The sequence below is a fragment of the Venturia canescens genome, chromosome 1 (genome assembly GCF_019457755.1).
Source record: "Venturia canescens isolate UGA chromosome 1, ASM1945775v1, whole genome shotgun sequence".
Classification (NCBI taxonomy): Eukaryota; Metazoa; Arthropoda; class Insecta; order Hymenoptera; family Ichneumonidae; genus Venturia; species Venturia canescens.
Window position 1 is genome coordinate 32,357,983 of NC_057421.1, and position 18,211 is coordinate 32,376,193.

At 37.2% G+C, this 18,211-nt stretch overlaps 1 protein-coding gene across 2 annotated transcripts in view; it reads right to left on the bottom strand.

Annotated features, from left to right (window-relative positions):
- Positions 1–30: 30 nt before the first annotated feature.
- Positions 31–18,211, bottom strand: part of LOC122415421 (phospholipid-transporting ATPase VD) — a 56,888-nt gene continuing 38,707 nt past the window's right edge. Inside the window, exons 5-18 of one of the 2 annotated variants that reach the window (XM_043427550.1) lie at positions 10,124–10,399; positions 9,535–9,703; positions 9,060–9,413; positions 8,388–8,683; positions 7,640–7,789; positions 7,212–7,479; positions 5,959–6,391; positions 5,293–5,708; positions 4,641–4,928; positions 4,274–4,525; positions 4,081–4,185; positions 3,140–3,327; positions 2,883–3,053; positions 31–2,660 (exon numbers count right to left, since the gene is read on the bottom strand). In XM_043427550.1, coding sequence (XP_043283485.1) covers positions 2,609–2,660; positions 2,883–3,053; positions 3,140–3,327; positions 4,081–4,185; positions 4,274–4,525; positions 4,641–4,928; positions 5,293–5,708; positions 5,959–6,391; positions 7,212–7,479; positions 7,640–7,789; positions 8,388–8,683; positions 9,060–9,413; positions 9,535–9,703; positions 10,124–10,399 — 3,418 coding nt within the window. In that variant the 3' untranslated portion in view covers positions 31–2,608. Of the gene's footprint in view, positions 2,661–2,876; positions 3,054–3,139; positions 3,328–4,080; positions 4,186–4,273; positions 4,526–4,640; positions 4,929–5,292; positions 5,709–5,958; positions 6,392–7,211; positions 7,480–7,639; positions 7,790–8,387; positions 8,684–9,059; positions 9,414–9,534; positions 9,704–10,123; positions 10,400–18,211 lie in introns of both variants that reach the window. The other variant, XM_043427558.1, reaches the window with a different exon arrangement.

Here is an 18,211-nt window from a genome sequence, read left to right on the forward strand (position 1 = left end):
CAAGGTATTTGCAAGAATAGAAAACGAGAATTTGTGTATATGTATAATATAATATATACTATTTTTATAGGTTCATGTACACGCGAGTGTTTATCTCTTTCTCTCTTCAATGTAACAATTACGCTTTCTATGATTATACATAGTGAGGCCATTTTGTAACTTAATTCTCCTGACTGACGGCAATAATCTACGTAATATGTATAAATTATCATACATATATAGATATATGCAAACAACGGTAATTAGATATTTATTCTTCTCTTTATCAAAATATTACGATATTTTTTGTCGTGTTATAGAATCATTTATGAACAACAGTATGATGCACGTAACGATCAATATATCTTAAACACTTCAAATCCTTCAATCAAATTATTTACCAAGCTGGTCACGATGTTTATGCAATAATGCAACATGCTCCATCGCATCGTTCTCCGATCCGCTCGAGCTTCTTTCTTTCGCTCGTTTTGTCTCATAAAAAAATCGCCACGTTTTATCTTATCAATTGTTTCACTAAATATTCGTATAGTTGTAGACATGTTTAAATACACATATTTACACATTTGTACGAGGGGTGATATTTAGTTGCATTTAAAGCGAGCAAATGTTCCACACCGTGAATCAACGTACTGTCTTATTCGAATTCGGCAAGCATGGACGAAAAAATATACATTTATGTTCATATTTATAATACTGTACACTATATTTTGTTTATCAGTTCCGCAAGAGTGCACTAAACGCTTCAATATACATTTTTACATTCACACACTCGAGGTATTCTCCATTGTCAATAGTAGAATTCAATTAACGAACCCAAGAACCGGATCCGCTGAATCGTTCTCCAATTAACTCTCAATAAATGAAGTGCATTTATTGATTATGCACTTTACAAATTAAAATGATTTCGAAAATTATTCGCTGATTTTTCCAAGTGTCAATAATGCTTCGGTTCAATTATATTATTGAAGATAAAATTGAGAAATAATTGAAACTTAAAATTATTCGAATGATATTGGATTTAGTTGAAGAAAAAAACAATACAGTACAAAAAAATCATTACAAAAATCGAAAGCCTCAATTATATTTTTTTACACAAACTCTATGATCGTGTTATTTCGCGCTTCGACTTACGCTCTTTTATATACATGTGTTTCGATATTAAAAGGATGACTCGCTCTGATGTGACGAGCCTTGATTTGCTGGTATATCTCTTCCTGAAGAAATTTATTGTTTTTACCATCAATATTTTTTTACGAGCAATGGATTTTTTGTATTAACAAAAAAATAGGTAAAAGTGAACAAAATCATTGCGATTTGATGCTATGAAAATAGATTTGACTCGTGCAAATCAGCAAAGAAAAAATTTACATCGGAATTCTGTTTTTTTTTTTGGCATCACGTTATAATGGTTACGAGATTTGGAAAGATTAGCAGGCTAAATAAACACGAATAACATGCTCAACGCTTTTATCGAATATTCGAGTCAACTCAACGAGTAAAACATCCTAACGTGCGGATGAAAAACATCAAAGTGAGCGAGCTCCTTTGAAATAATACTTCGTTGATGTGCCATTGATATCGAAGCAAAGTGTAAATAATAGTGGGACAGAGAATAAACAAAATTGAAAATCGATTAATCGTTAAAGAAAAATTGAATTCTCATTTCCAATCCACTGTTGGCAAGATTTTCTGAAGCGATTATAAATATGTCAATGAAATATTAAAAAATCTTGATAATTAAAAGTCGAAAATAGACACGTATTTATACGTTTAATTTTCTTCGTCAAGACGAGAATGAAATTTTTCCTGTACCATAAACGAATATCCCTGTTAACACTGTGTTTCGATAGTCAAACGTCGAGTGACGGACACGGAAAAAGACACACCAATTTTTCATTGAATTATTACAGCGTCAAGCTTTGAGAAATTTCGCATATAATAATACACATATATTGGTCTGTCGGCGTACGTGCGCATTTGAACTAAGCAGACTTGGTCCCCCTAATAGTCACAGCCAGTAAATGCAACGAACAGCGGTCTCTCAGTGAATTTAAAAAAGGGATAAAGGACGAGAGAGTACAAGAAAAACCGGAAGGCCACTTTTGATGCATCACAAACTTGCAATAATGTTTCACACGTCTTCATTTATAAAAAATTGATTACGAGAAATAATGAGCGGGAGGGAGGAATAGACGATTGACGTGAAGGACGATTGCAAAAAACGTCCAAATATATATCTTTATACATACTCCTTGAGAAAAAGGATTCTCAATTCGCGAGTTTTCGGGATTCGATTCACGGAAAAGTGTCCTCGTTTCGTCTACGCTAAATGCAACTGCTCGAGCGAATTTCTTCGACACGAATGCGCATCTATATTCCCATCTGGCACGTAAATTACGATATTGATCAGCTCGATTCATACTTTTTTTAGAAAAATTCATCGACGCAAGCGGCTTTCTAGTTACGTAGTAATCGAGTGTCGAGGTTCGACGATTGTTCAATTCCACTTTATGAATCCAAAATGATTCCTGTAGTGGAACCACTTTTTTTTTTTTTTTTTACTTGGCTCGTAAATAAATCTTGGCAGCTCCGACACATTCCACAGTTTCTAAGCTACGACGGTTGTTAAGGCGTTTGTTTTGCCAAGATAATTGCTCGGTCTGGAAAGAAAAGAGTTAAAAATGGTATTAACGCAGCTCTTGAAAAATTCAGTAAATTATTAGCTTCATCGTATAACGTGATATTTTTCATCTTCACGAAGCACGAATCCGCGTGGGCTTGAACGAGTCATCGAGAATATTATCGCGAAGTGCATGACCAGATTCTTGATTAACCTAGATGCTTATGATAGATAGGACAATACGACATTAATTTACCGTTACCTGATGGTTGCATGCTGGGTCGAACGCGACCAGCCTGCAACGAGACCACCTCCGCTTCTTTCTCCAATTCCTTGACGGCGATTTCGTGACCGTCGTTTTGAAGATACCGCGAGTGCCGTTCGTTGCATCATATCCGGTGCAATAGTATTTCGCGCGGCTTTGAAGATCAATCTGACGATACAAAAATATATCATTCGAAACAGGTACTTGCAATCGAAAGATAAGAAAAAAAAAACAATATCCATAACAATATTCACCTTGGCAAAATTGCTAATACAGCAGCTAGTAAAACCGTTAGCCAGTACACGAGCCGCGAAATTGCAACCGGCATGACCCAGTACGAGCCAGGTAAACCCATGCAATTGACACAAACGACGTTGTAGATTAGACAAAATCCGAAAAATATTCCCAATGAGGCAAGTATCGCACCCCCATGAATAATGGTCTGAAACAAATCAAAGTATAATGGTCACACCGTTTAATAAGTTTGTAATGATTAGTAAGATATTTCAAAGTTGTTTTTAGTGCTTTTCACCAACTTTTGACTACAATTTTTATTTTCCGACGCTTCATCACAAGCTATAGGTAAAGCACAATTGTATTGAGTATTCACAGTCTTTTGGAAAATGTTGTTCATTTGGTATCAATGCGAATGGAATTCGAATGGAAGCACATGTTATGAAAAAGAATGTTAGCGACTCAACAGGATGTTTTTGAGTTTAAAGTTTTGGGTATTAAAATCTCGACGAACGATCGTCCTTACAATCTGAACGGCAGCGAATTTGCGTGAACGATTAGTTTTCTGTTAAAATTTTTTCGATTTTTTCAGTGAAAAAAAGTGCTCTCTTCGAAATGTACAATAAATAAATGGTTAGCAAAAAATGAGATATTGACTTATGTATTTTTGTTAGTATCCCATTTAACGACGCTGAAGTTTCCAACGTTGGAGTCCAACGAAATGAACGAAAAAAAACGTTTGTTATTCACCAATTTTTTATTTCACGAATCGTTGGTGCAGCTTGAAAAAACTACGAATCGCAAATTTGGCAGGGAACAAAATAGGAGAATTACTGGAATTATTGGAGAGTTTCTTTCGATCATTTTGTTGGACTCCAACGTTGGAAACTTCAGCGTCATCCCATTTAGCCTATGAGGGAACGTCGAAGAATCAATGATTGATGCTCGAGTTCGTACTCACCCACGATCTGATCTCAATAGCAATGTGAATCGACATTACAATTATACAAGAGGTAGTTATGGTAGTTCCAAATTCCCAGATATCGACATCGGAATCGTGATAGGCCTGGTTCAACAGAAGAGTGGGTTTTAGCCAATGCTCTAATAAAAAAAATCGGTTAATTTGCAATGGAAAGAAATTGTAGACTTCTTACTGCTTCGGTGATGAAAAATATAACGATGCTTTGATAGAGGGAATCGGCCATGGTTATCCAAAAAGATTGAGGTTTATAAACGAGGGCCAGTCTTCCACGCCTATAAAGTTCCGGTGTAGAGATGAGGACGCTCTCCGGTGCTATACGATCGTATACACCGATTACAAGAGGTGGCAGTGACGTGAACAAAAGGTTGTAAAGCATTAAATAGATTTGGTCGATCATAACTGCACCGGAGAATCCGCAGTACAGCTGGAAATTGGAGAACATCTCAGTTAAATTTTGTCGTAATGGAAAATTAACATTTTTTTTTCTCGATAGATTCTAAATTTTTTTAAATATATGATCATTCGACGGAAACATTCACCTGGAACCAAAAAATCAAAAAGACGAAAGTAGCGTTTTTGTAGAAGAAGTACAAAATCATTCGGGCCAGCCTATCATAGCACCAATGTCCGTGTAGAAGAAGAAGTCTCGAGAGCATCGAAAATCTGGCAATTGCAAAATCTGCTGCCATCACCGCTTGGGTTCCTTCTCTACCAAAAAGTCCCACACCTACGTCTGCAGTCTGTATCATACTGACATCATTGGCACCGTCACCGATCGCTAACGTTCGCATACTCAATTTTTCTTTAACCACCCTCACAATGTAAGCCTACAATGGTAATTAAAAAATGTATTAAACAAATTCACATGAAAATATTGAGCAATTATTTTCTCTATTGCTATTTCAAGTTGTGATTTCTTGAAAATAATCAGAATCTTGGAGAATTTGCTCCAAGAAATAGAAAGATTAAAACGAAATTCTGTATGTGACTGTGTATACATTTTGTACAATTGCGAGTTTAAAACCGTCGATAGCACATTTTTTAATGGAACATTGTTGTAACTCAGCCCCAGTTGTCAGTATTTATTGAAAGCCTAATATCCTTTTTTTCTTTTCATAAATTTCAAGTGGTGATCTGAAATATTCTAGATCGCGAATGATCGTTGAAAACGAACATTAAAAAAATAATCACCTTCTGCAATGGCGTTGCTCTACAGGCGAGGATGCTTGAACAGCTCCTTGTCAGTTCGAGGAAAGGTCCGGTGAGACCAGATCTTGGATCGAGAATAAACGTGAGAGTTTTTCCATCAACTACAAGAGCACGCTGCCTCGTCCACGGGCTTCCAATTCTATGAGCGATACGTTCCGCTCCATCGTTGTCGTCCACATTAGATACGATCTCACCCGTACCATTAGAAACGTCCGGCAATCCTCGTGTGCCATTACCAACATTCGCGGTTGTTTTTTCTTTGACAATTGCCTCGAGATAACCGTGGATCAGAGTTTCAGCCGCTGATTTCGACCTCGCTTGAAGACGAAGAAGTTGCATCGCAGGTGAAAATAATTGAGCGGCGTAGGCAATGTTAACGGCAGTCTCGGGCTTATCTCCTGAAAAACAAAAGTGTCAAAAAATCAGCACCGTTCTCAATAAAAATTTATCCGTTCAATGCTTCGCGAGAATCTCACTTTCGTAGAGTTCATCCGTATACTTATTTGAACGAGTACAGTTTGATAATGTTTTTAAAATGTTTCTGCGATTATTTTTCAACATCTCGTCAGCTACGTAATGAATCGGACCATCGCCCGGTTGCGCGGTATGAAAATTTAACATTTGATTGAATTTAAAAATCTAAAGCACCTGTGAGAACCCAAACGACGATTCCAGCTGCCACAAGGGCCGCGATAGTTTCCGGTACGCCATCTTGTAATTTGTCTTCAATGCCTGTAGCTCCGAGCAGCGTGAGATGCGATTCGAGGCTGGCGTACGAATCTCTTATCTTGCGTTCTCGATTTTCTGTAGACAATTCAGCCTCGGCATGTCGTAGTTTCCATGCATCATACTCGTTGTTCGACAAGGATCTTTTTGCCATAGCGAGAGTTCGCAAGCCTTCTCGTCCGTACGAATTCAACTGTTGTCTTATTTTGGAGACGCACGTAGTCTCCTCGTCGGATGTTCCCAATGATGAAAGAATCGTCGAATCTGCTCCTTTACAGTAAAGTATAATTTCGCCTGTGTTTGGATGACGAACTATGATGGACATACATTTTCTGCTCGAATCAAACGGTAGAACCTGTAAAAGAATATTTTCATGGTTAACCCTAGAACGCATGACTGGGGTGTGAGCACACCCCACGCGAACTTCAAACTACGCTCCCGTCCTAACAAGCGACATTATCGACTGATTATCGACGGATTTTTTTATATATAAATTCAATTGAATTTAGTTTTATCGTACATCATTCTTTTCGTTATAAAAAAACGAAGAAAATGGTGTAGGATAAAGTCAGTTTAGCATCGTAGAACCGGATTTATAAGCAGAAAAAGAGTGGGGTGCGTTCAAACCCCGGTCATGAGGTTGAGGGTATGAAAAAAGGCACGTGAGGTGTAGGGTTAAACGAAAGATTTCATGTACTGGACAAGTAAATTCTCAAAACGACTCTACGATACTTTGTAGACAATATAAACATGGCAATTGAGGTAATAAGAGAACAATCCTTATATGAATGAATAATAGCGATTGAATCACTCTCATGACGCAATCAGCAGGTAACGAGAGTCGGCAGTATACGGTAAAAAAGTTAAACGCTCAGCAATTGCAGCGCAATTCTTCGGTATTTTATTGTTATTTCAATCGAGACTTGTTTACGTTATTCCATGTGAATCTTAGACAAAATATTTGCAAGTGAACAATGAGGACGGCTCTCATGTTTCCAAGAAAACGAAGATCTGGTTCGGTAACACTGTCAATCAGAAGATGAAGGAGAGCAAATGTCGACAAAAATAAGTGAACAAATTTTCCTCGTAAAATCGGAATGAAAACACAGTTTTTAATCGGTAGAAACTTTTGCCTGTCAACGATCGCTTTAAGAGAGCGATGAGAATAATCTTACGTGCAAAATTTCGAAAGCAAGCGTCGATTTGTTCGGTAAGGCAACAATGGCGGTACGAGGTGTCCTTTTGACTAGCCTGACGTCGTATGTTCGAGCAGCGTGAACGAGAGCAAGCTCATCGGGACTTTCAGCCTCGTAAATGGCAGGCGTCGGTTGTTCCACAGAAGTTGGATCCGGTAGATTGTCGCGCTGTCCAATCGGTGAAGCTTTTCGCCCGAGTAAGCCGATATTGAGGCTCGGCATAGCGGGTACATTGAGAAGTCTTGGCCTGCGTGCAAGTTTCATCGTTTCAGTCAATATCTCTCTAACAATTTAAATTTCCTTTCATTCCATATTACAAGCGTTAGCAATCTTAATAATTTCGTCGTAATTGCAACTGCGAAAATGAACGTTCATTTTCCGAATTATCCTCAAATGCTTTGCCTTACCTAGATATTTTGGTAGGTAAATTAGCGACACTTATCGACAATGGAGGCTCGGATCTTGATGATACAGGGGAAAGTATACCTTGACCCGTTACAGGAACCGTTCCCGTTGGCGGAGGTGTCACGCTTCGGGACTCTGACAACCTTGTATACCTGAGTCAAATAAAATCTTCATTTTTCAACTACATCATTCCTCGCATTCGTGAAAATGGGAAAGAATATTGAGCCCAGCGTATCTAGACTAGATAGAGGAAAAAATTAAATCAAATAATCTTTTTATTGTTTCTTTTTTCTTTTCGTATTTTCGAGACAACTAATCAACGTTAACGCGCTCTTTTTCAAAATTCATATCTACAGTCGCGGCAGCGACTCTGAGACAAGTACATTTATGTTGCGACGAGTTGCTGCCGGAGACTCTTTACCGGAGGCATAGCGCTTCCAATTGTTTTCAAAAATTTTCAAAATTTGTTTCTTCAATAATTCATTATTTACAGCATTTCGGAGAATATTATAAGTTGACATATTTTTTATTTTTTCTTCTTTCTTTCTTTCGATTGCGACCTCTTCGAACTCTGTAGCTTAACGCGTTGAAGAGATATTAATTATTTATTTTTTAATTGCATCAAAAAATGGTCTCGGATTTTCGCACACATTTTTGATGCTTATTTGTTTTATTTAGTGACAAATCTGGTGCCATAATACATTTTATATACCTATATATTGTTTTTCTGGTGCTTTCTTTTACGTTTACCTCATAACTGCGATACCGTTCTTCTGAGGTTCCTCGACGACCCCGCTCGAATTCATGAGATCATGATGAGGGTGGGAACTAACGACGACGGTGTTGCATATCGCCAGTAAAACGAGAAACTCTTGTAGACGATGCCGCGCAGCACCAATCAGCAAATCTTCTTTAAGTCGTTCGCAAGGCAGAAGATTTTCATTTTCACCAGTATGCGCGTAATCCTGATCATTTACGGCACATCGTCTGAACACCATTTTATTCTCCGTTAGAGTGCCAGTTTTGTCGGAAAATACGTATTGCACCTTTGAAAATGATTTTTTTTTTTTTTTTTTAAATATACGTGGTTCAAATTATTGAAAAGAAATGTTTTCTCCGATCTCCTACTGCAGGGATCGAAAAGATTTTGTTTTCGGGACTAGGATCGAATTTATTCTTTCAATACAACAAAACACGTTTCTCCCGAGTACCAATAATGAAATGTATCATTTTGTTTTTTTTTTCCTCTCTTTCATGATATCGAACAACCGGGTGTGTTTCTTGGTCGAATGAAAAGATCCTTGATGGAAGTCGAACCCGTTTCAGAAAGTATTAACGAAGCAGAGAACCCGAGAAAGTCGATGGGGAATTGCCCGGTGGAGGAAAAAATCAATGACTCGAATAAACATTGGGCTGTCTCACCTGTCCAAGCTCCTCAGTAATATTGAGTGCTCGACACTCTGCTTTGCGTCCCGTGATGGGATCACAGAGTGCTGAGTCATTGCCGATATGATAGACTTGGCCAATTTTCGCCATTTCCAGGGTAACGTAGAGGCTCAGGGGTATCATGACTTGTAAAATAATAACGAAGGTCCAGAATGTCAGCATACCCTCGAAATTAGGATCTTGCGTAGTATGGAGAAATGGCACTTGATTCGTCGAGGCGTAAGTCGATAACCACATTTTGCAACCGATCGCACCAACGATACAGAGAACTATAAGAATTACGACACACCAAACAATGTCGAGATTCATCTGTCGCTCTAGCTTGGAACGCTGTGAAAAGGATTAAAGAGGTTAGAAAAATTAAGCACGAATACCGAATCCATTGTGATTATAAAAATGATAATTATTCGAACGACAATCGAGGGGATCGGTTCGAAAAAAAAATGCTCACCTTGTATCTTGGCCCACCGTTGTTCAGCATCGCTTTGGTCTCGTGTCCTGAATATACAACGATACCCTCAACATAGTCTGTGTTCTTTAGCAAACATTCCCGCAGCAAAAGATTTTCGCTCGTGATTGGAACTCTTCCACCATTCGGATGAACCACCGCTCCGTAAAACCTTAAACGATAAAATTCACTGTTCTACATCGGCGAATAAAATTATTGAGAGATTGAGGTACAATGGAATTACGATGCACAAGCAATGTTTACTGGAAAACTTTAATTTCATAATGAAGTTTGAAAATTTATCATTGACATGAGAAATCATCGCTCATTTTTTTCTGTTCTATGAAAACAATAATAGAAATTTTCGAAAGTAGGCCGTAGATAAATGTTCGGATTACAATGAAACATCGTAGCCCAGGCATCGTCATTAAACGCTATTTGAAGGGCTTCATTTTATTTATGCTTTTTTCCGTCCAAGATAACTTCTTGATCCAACAATACGATATTTTATTTAAAACGTTGGTAATTGGATCGTTGAGCATTTGCACGCGACAAACACAAGCTGTTAGTTCGCATTACGAGTCCGACTGACCTATAAATTTTCGTACTCGGTCGATCGACCTCGACGACGGAGCGAAACTTTGACGGTTGAAATGAATCTTGAAGATCGACGAATCCCCGAACAACCTGGCGCTGTTTGAGATTCGTCTCGCCGTCCAAATTACACGTGTCCAGAAACGCGAAGCCCTGAGGATCGCTGCTCCGCAATAACAATATGTCAGCAGGGACGATCTCGTTGTTAGATAAATGAATCAAGTCACCGACTTTTACATCTTTCCATGGAACTTTGGCGTAACGATCAATTTCACTGCAAATAAAATCTTTTATAAATAACCCACTATTATTTCAAAAAAAACATTCAATTTTCAGCTCAGCACAGCTCCGAGTGCGGTGAGTTTAGAATAAAAAGCCATGTTTTTTAAAATATTTCATTCCTCGTTTGTCAGTCCTCGGGAAGGATTAAATTGAACAATTTCATCATTGAGGTAATTAATTTTTCGAAAATTTCAAAAGACGAAACGTTCTTTAAAATAATAATTTTATTGTTTCGAAATATAATCGGTAGGGAAACAATATTTTTATACAGATTTATAATAAAATAAACGTTTGAAGAGTTCATTTTGACTGTATAGCGTGGTGCAACAGCTGCCGCTGCTGTTGATGTCACGCTGTCAGTTTTGTTTACAAATTTTATAGGTTATGAAGTAAGTTTACTGTCCAAAGTAGTATTGCAGCGAAGGGAAATGAAAATATGGACGATGAAAAAGTTTACCGGGATAAAAATGGTCGTTTTGTAATGACTGACAAAAAAAAATGTGGCGAAGCAAAGAAACGACAAAATATGACCGAAAGATCGAACCTACGTCACATGCGAACATATGTTGAATGCAGCGTTGCCAAACGTTACTAATCCATTTGTCGTGTAATCTGAATGATTTCTTATCAGATATTTTTGAATATTTTAGCCGATTTTCAACGGTAAAGTTTTAAAAAAATGAAATACGTGTGTATTCTTGAATATCCACGAAATACAACGATCGATTTTTTTTTTGCAAAATCTTCTATAGAACTAATGAAAAAATTCGATAACTCTTCACATGTGTACGACTTTTATGCATGTGCTGGAGTGATAAGTGTCAGAGAAAAGTCGATATTCAGTAATCATTAAGGTATAACTGGATGGATAGGCTCGACGAAAAATTATATCTTGATCGGAATTTCCGTACTTCGTGATGCAATAAAAATCTGAAAAAATTCAACATTTGGAAAGCTATGAACAACAATTATCAATAATAATATTGCCCAAAATTTAATAACAAATTGTTTAAACAATTAATTATTCAATTGTTTTGCGGTGACCTATTGTTTTTTTATTACGAATCGAATGTGCGCATTTTTCTGAATGCTCATCATTTTCTTAAGAATTTTCGTGGATTTTTGAAATTCCCTTTTTTAAATTTTTTAAGTGGCTCTATTTGTACATTTTTGATCCAGTAACCTTGAGACTTTTCAAAACTGATGGTAAATATGTCTTCTGAAACATATCCAAAATTCAAATTTTAAAAAATTTTTCCAAGATATTTCAAAAATCCACGAAAGTTCTGAAAAAATTTGTGAGCATTCGAAAAAATACACACATTTGATTCGTAAAAAAAAAAAAACAATAGGTCACCGCAAAATTATTGAATAATTAATTGTTTAAACAATTTGTTATTAACTTTTGGGCAATTGATATTATTGATAATCGTTGTTCACAGCTTTCCAAATGTTGTTGAATTTTTTCAGATTTTCAAATCTGAAAATTCCAATCAGATATAATTTTTGGTCGAGCTATCTATCCATTAAATCTGTACGTTTTCCACACCATTGATATCGTTAGCTCAGCCGATTTATAAACTAGTAACCGTGGAATTTAGTTTTTTTTACTATTTATTGCAGAAAAATATGTTTTGTACTTCCGCTGAAAAATTGAATCGTAATTTCCCGTGAATGTTTAATTAATTGAAATGAGTTTCTGTCATAAATGTTTGGGCGATAGGAATGGAAGATGAAAAAGTTCTTCTCGAATCCTGTTATCGCTCGTCGTAACGATCCTCTGCGAAACATTCGTAAGTTCGATGGGTTTAAACCTTCGAGTACAAAAGTACTGAAAATGTAGTTTACGATTTTCCGTCAGTGATTTATAGATTGCGTAAAAGAGAAGTCTTAAGACTACAGAATATCCCTTCCTCTCCGTTCGTCTCGCTTTTCTGCCTTTACTCATGTCCTCGCAGTGGAATGACATTCGTGAAATGGCAAGCTCGTTTGTCGCGCACATTAGTACCAAAGTACTAACGCGTAGTGTTTAAAGTCGGGACCTTCTAACGTCACTGTAGGCTTACTTTCGTACTGCGGGGAAAGCGTTAGTAATTGCGTCCACGACGCATTACACTTATAAAGAGAAACCTCGCAAAGTTTGTTTTCAAGATACAAGGACGTCACGGATCATCAACGTGTCCAAATAAATCAGGCTGCTCGGTGTGGTATCAACGATTTGTCAATGTTTATAATAAGCAGAGGATCTACGAAGATGAACGCGTGATAGATTCGTTTGAAACTGATTGGAAGAGTGAGCCGTCGCGCATGCAAGTTTTATAATCAATAATATTGAATAACTGGGCGTTATTTATCGGTATAAATAGAATTTCATCGTCCGTTATGAATTGGAAAACGATAATGAATGTTCAATATTAAAATGGAATCGCGTTGAAGCCTCTGATTTTCAAGGAAATGGCGCAACTGACAATTGTTAATATCGTCAAGTTCGTTCCGCAGGAACATTTTCCAACGAGAGAAAAGTGAATTTTTTTGCGAAAAAATGTTTTCACAGAATAGGATATTTTATACCATGTAAGAAAAAAATATAAAAATGCACGTTTATGATAGATTTCGTAATAAAAGGTAAACGAGAAACGCCAATGTTTATTCATAAATATGCAATGTAAATTTTATAACTCAATTTTAAAAATCGTCTTTTTTCATCTGTTTTTCAAATGTCTAAAACGCCATCCGCCTGATTGGATTCCAACGTGACTTCACTCCGATAGTAAACAATCCAGATTTTTATCGCGCGCTCTGTGTTATTTTGAAATTTTACAAGTTATTATCGCGTTTGTGGGCTTTTATCACTTATTTTATTAAAATCGCATCATGGAAGAGGGTTTTGTGAAAGCAGAAAGCACAAATCTACGGGTGGGGATCAAATGTTGGAATGACTAAAATTTCGAACAGCTAAAATCTCGAATTTATAAACTTCGAATGATAATATGGAGACGGATAGATTCGACTAGAGCTTTGAATGCCGAAAATAAATAAAGCAGAAACTGCAAGGTTCGAAGCACCTTTACATCGAAAATAGAATGTAACAATCGCCCATAGAACGATGACTAAAATATCGATTTTTCGAAAATTCGACTATCACTCTTTCGATTCATAAATTACTATAGTCAGCGATACTGTGAAAATTCACAATTTTGAAAATATAATAAAGAAAGATCAAATATTACTGAGGTTGAAATACTGAAACACCAAAAAGTTGAATGGTCAAAATAGCGAAACGTTAGAAAGTCGATCGATCAAAATAAAGAAATGCAGCGGAGCTCCAAATACACGCGTCTCACTCACTTACTTACTCAGACCGGTGATCTCCAATTTTAAACATCGCCATTTTGACTTTCGCCTTTTCGAGCTATCGCTATTCCGCATATCTAAGTTTTATAGGCTCGAAAAATTCACTTTCGATTTTTTGCTACTCTATATTCTGGTCTGTCTGTAAAACAATTACTCTTCCATTTTGAATTCGAAAATATGAACTTTTGACATTCGTACGGTCTGTAAAAATTGCATTCGAAATGCAAACTATCGAAATATATATTTTCGAATAAATGCGAATTCAAAGAAAAAACATTCGATTAAAGACGTAATCTGCTAAATAGTCGATCGGGAATAAGAATTTCGAATTACTTATTTTTCTCCAATCTTACATGACGAATTTATTAATTTCGAAATATCGACCATTCTACAATTCGGTTATTCGAAATTTCGAACCCCACCCAAATCTACCAGTGATAAACACGTCGATGCTGGCGATGAATCCACAATTTTTGTGGCGTTTTTATATTCAGGCACCAATGATATACATTACATTATTATTTGGTTCGTTCGCAGTCGTATTGTTTACTAACGGAGTGACGTCACAAACCGAAACAGCACGGTGGCTAACGTCTCCGCGCGAAAATTCAAAATCATAAATAAAAAATAGTTTCTAAAGGACTTTTCGGTCTTATAAAATAAAAATAAAAATTTTACAATTTTTATTAATTTAAATGACAAATTATTTCATCTTTTTATACGGTCAATATAGAAAGTCAATAAACATTTTACAGATTAAACCAGTAATAAAGTGAATGCACAATAGAAACACGAAAGATTGGAAACTAGGACGAGGATGCGAACTTCTATTCAGGAACTGTAAATAAAGACAAGAAACGCGGGAGCACGCGGTATTACCAAGCACTATCGATTTTTCCTCGATCCTGTCACGAGACCTATCATCGCTCCAAATCAATCCAGGATTGGCCGACATTTTCCTTTATTTTCAATCGATCTTCGTTCGCTTGTGGCCCAGTCACAGTCGCATTCGTCGAGTAGCGAGAAATTTATAATCCAATATTCGATAAACTCGTTACAACGTCACGCATGACATTTTTTTCAAGATGAAATAGCGATTTGAGGTAAAAAACGAAAATTCGAAAAAGTTTTGCCCAAAAGGAGATTTTTTAGCTTGAGGAGCGGTGATAAAATATAAGTTGGCAAGTTTTATTCTCCATTGTGCAACGTGACCATGCTTAAAGAACTTTTTTTATAACGAAGAATTTCGAGGGGACCTTGAGAGAGAGAGAGATGTAACTTTAAAAGTGAACGCAAGTTCCCGCGGACCATCATCGAAGGTCATGTGTTTTCTTCAATGCCATCGTGCGACGAGGATTCTTATATACGCACGCAGATGGTTCATCGGTGTTTAAACTGGTGACAAATAGCTTAAACAAGTATGTGGAAACGAGGGATTCATGAATGTTTTCACAGCCGCTTTTGCATCTCATTATCCCGGTTTCCTCATCTTGGGAAAAATCAAAATTTGTAAACTTTGATCACAATTCGTTTGTTTATCATTTCGCACGTAATAAATTATAAAATATTGAAGAATTTCGAAGAACGTGACGTCACCGCAGGCTTCTGCTCTGACGCAGGGATTTTTTGCTTCGGAAAGTATTGACTTCCGAAGTGGCGATTTTTAAAGAAATATTGGAATTGTCGTGGATAATATTCCGCCACGGAAACGTCGAAATTATTTCGAACATCGCCGCGTCGAGAATGAGAATTTCGCTACGAATTCCCGACCTGTCTCGCGATCGTCCTCTTTCTCGTAGACGACTTAGACGTTGCGCACGAACCGAGGTAAAACGATCCAACCAGATGAAGAACCTTCCTGACGCGAGTTGGTCAGTTACGGCGGAGCGCTGGGGTAGTTTTCTTCATTTTATTTTTGCAGTTTGTCTTACTCGGCACAATGCCGTTTGTCCAGTCGGGTCACGCGTCATTGATCGAGATACCAGTACATCGAAGAGCCGAGACCGAGACCTTAACGCTCAGTAGGCATCGCTATAGCACGGCTGTGCAGCCTTTCAAGAGACAACTCCCACGGACCACTCGCGAGTTCCGCGTAAACAATAATTCCCTCGCTCCTCTTAATCGTCACGTTTAATCGTGCGCCATTACGCACTCAACCACTCGCGTCTTATCGCTGAGTTTATTTTGTGATAAGGAAAAAACTGGGGGTATTTATACCCACAAAGACAAAATAAAGGCAATTTAAAAAAATTGCGAAATGACAAGAGCTCTTTGTGCTTTTTTTTCGCTTATTATTATCTTGATTTATTAGATGTACATGTTTAGATTTCTTGCCCCTGGGGTCTCTAGACTCTTATGGCATAGGAAGTAGGGAAGACCGGGGCAAAACGGGATACCCGAAAAATGAGAGAAATCTTTGTCTTTTTTTTTCAATTTATTTTATGCTTGTCCGAAAAGAGCACTAAACATATTTTTTCCAAAATATCTTGTTTTTTCGGATTTTGATTTTTTTTTTTTTCAAAAAATTCGTTTTTTTTCGAATTCTCTTTTTTTTACGTCACTTCCAAAGTGAAACCGTTTTTGTCCAGATATACAGAAAGTATTTGTATATCTGCGATTACTGCCTTGCAGATTACTGCTTATGATATTTTTGCGCGGATCTACCTGTGTGGTTACGCTTGCACATGAATCATGTGCCTACTCCGCAAAATTTTCGCACTGAATCCATCATTCAGTGGATAAAGAATACAAATTTTTATAATTTTTAATTGAATTACAGAGGGTGCGTTCGACGTACATTATAGAGCGCTCACAGCGTGCACTCGACTTACGTTTGAGCGCTGTAAGCGCTGAGATCGCTTTCAACGCTTACAGCGGTAAGTCGGAAGCACTCGGTTACAGGTGCAAAATGCACCCAAAGTGCATTGAATTAAAATCATAGTGAACAAAAAAATTTCATGAGTTTTTGAGGGGTACCACGCTTTGCCCCGCATTTTTTTTTTTTTTTTGAATATTGTAAAGATTTCCAGTACATTTCTCAATTTTTGGGAGTAAAAAATAGACAGAGCTTCCCAAACTTCTGAAAAGTTCAATATTTCCTTCCCGTTTTGCCCCGGTCTCCCGTACTTAAGTTGCATATAGAAATAGGTGTTAGGTCTCGTTATCTTTCGACTTGCTTGTATCGGTGTCCGTATTTCGACATCGTTTTCCTCAATAATAATGAGATTGGGCAAAGCATATTATGTTTAGCTGCTGGGTTTTCGTATGCGCGGAAGTCATCTGGTGCAAGTCTGTTCAGATATGGACATGTGTGATTTCGGAGTTTATTCAATCCGTGTCTCGGTGTAATTGTGTAAGGCGTACGAAGAACGGTTTTTCGCCAGTCATCTGTCAGAGATTTTCTGTTGGGAATGTTGTTGGCAGTCCGGCAGCCTGTTTTGTGATTTTTTTTTAATAGCAAATCTCCATTTTTTACGACCCTGAAGTTCGCAACGTTCGAGTCCAACAAAATGGACGAAAAAAACATTTGTAATTCACCAACTTTTTATTTCACGAAGCATCGGTGCAAATTGAAAAACTACGAATTGAAAATTTGGCAGGGAACGAAATTGGAGAATTACTGGAATTATCGGAGGGTTTTTTCACATCATTTCGTTGGACTCCAACGTTGCAAAACTTCGGCATCGTCGTTTTTTTCAATGTTGTTTTGTTGTTTAATGGTAAGATACATTCTGTGCAGTATTTCATTGAGGGCAAGATGCACGCTCGAATTACACGCAATTTATGCATCGACTTCAGAATATTTTCCTATGATTCCTTGAAGGCAGTTGATGACATATTTTGTGCTTGCCAGCCAGTCTTCTTCAGGAGTGTTGAGCTCTTTGTGTTAGATCATTTTTTTGTACACGATAAAAGTTCAGTTTCGTTATTCAAATGTTTATACACTCGTGGGAACGAATTGTTTTGAAAATTTTGCTTCATTTTAAAAATGAATTTTAAATTGCAACGTAACGAGAGTCTCTGCATAATATTATTCCGATTGAAAGCGCTGATATTTGTTTTTATGAATTCTCGTGACGCAAACCATCTTTTTCTCTTATCCGCCCATTTTTGCATGTCAAACGATATGTGAGGTGGCCGTTGCAGCGTGAAAATGTTGCGTACAGTGCTTCCGCAGCGTAGAAATATTGTATGTTATTGTAAAAAATGGCAATTACATAATTTACCTCCTGCCTGTTTCGCTTTATCGGTCTTGTTGCGCGCTAGATCGAGACTCGAATGTCTCCATATAATCACATAGGAAAAAGTATTATTTGTAAATATTTTTTCTTGCGATGTTCCGACATGGCGAGTTTGATTATTTTTCCGTTACCAGTGCACGATGACGACAGCGTATTCAGACAGCAATCGTTTCCGCAGGAAAATCGTTAATGAAATTATATTTTCATTT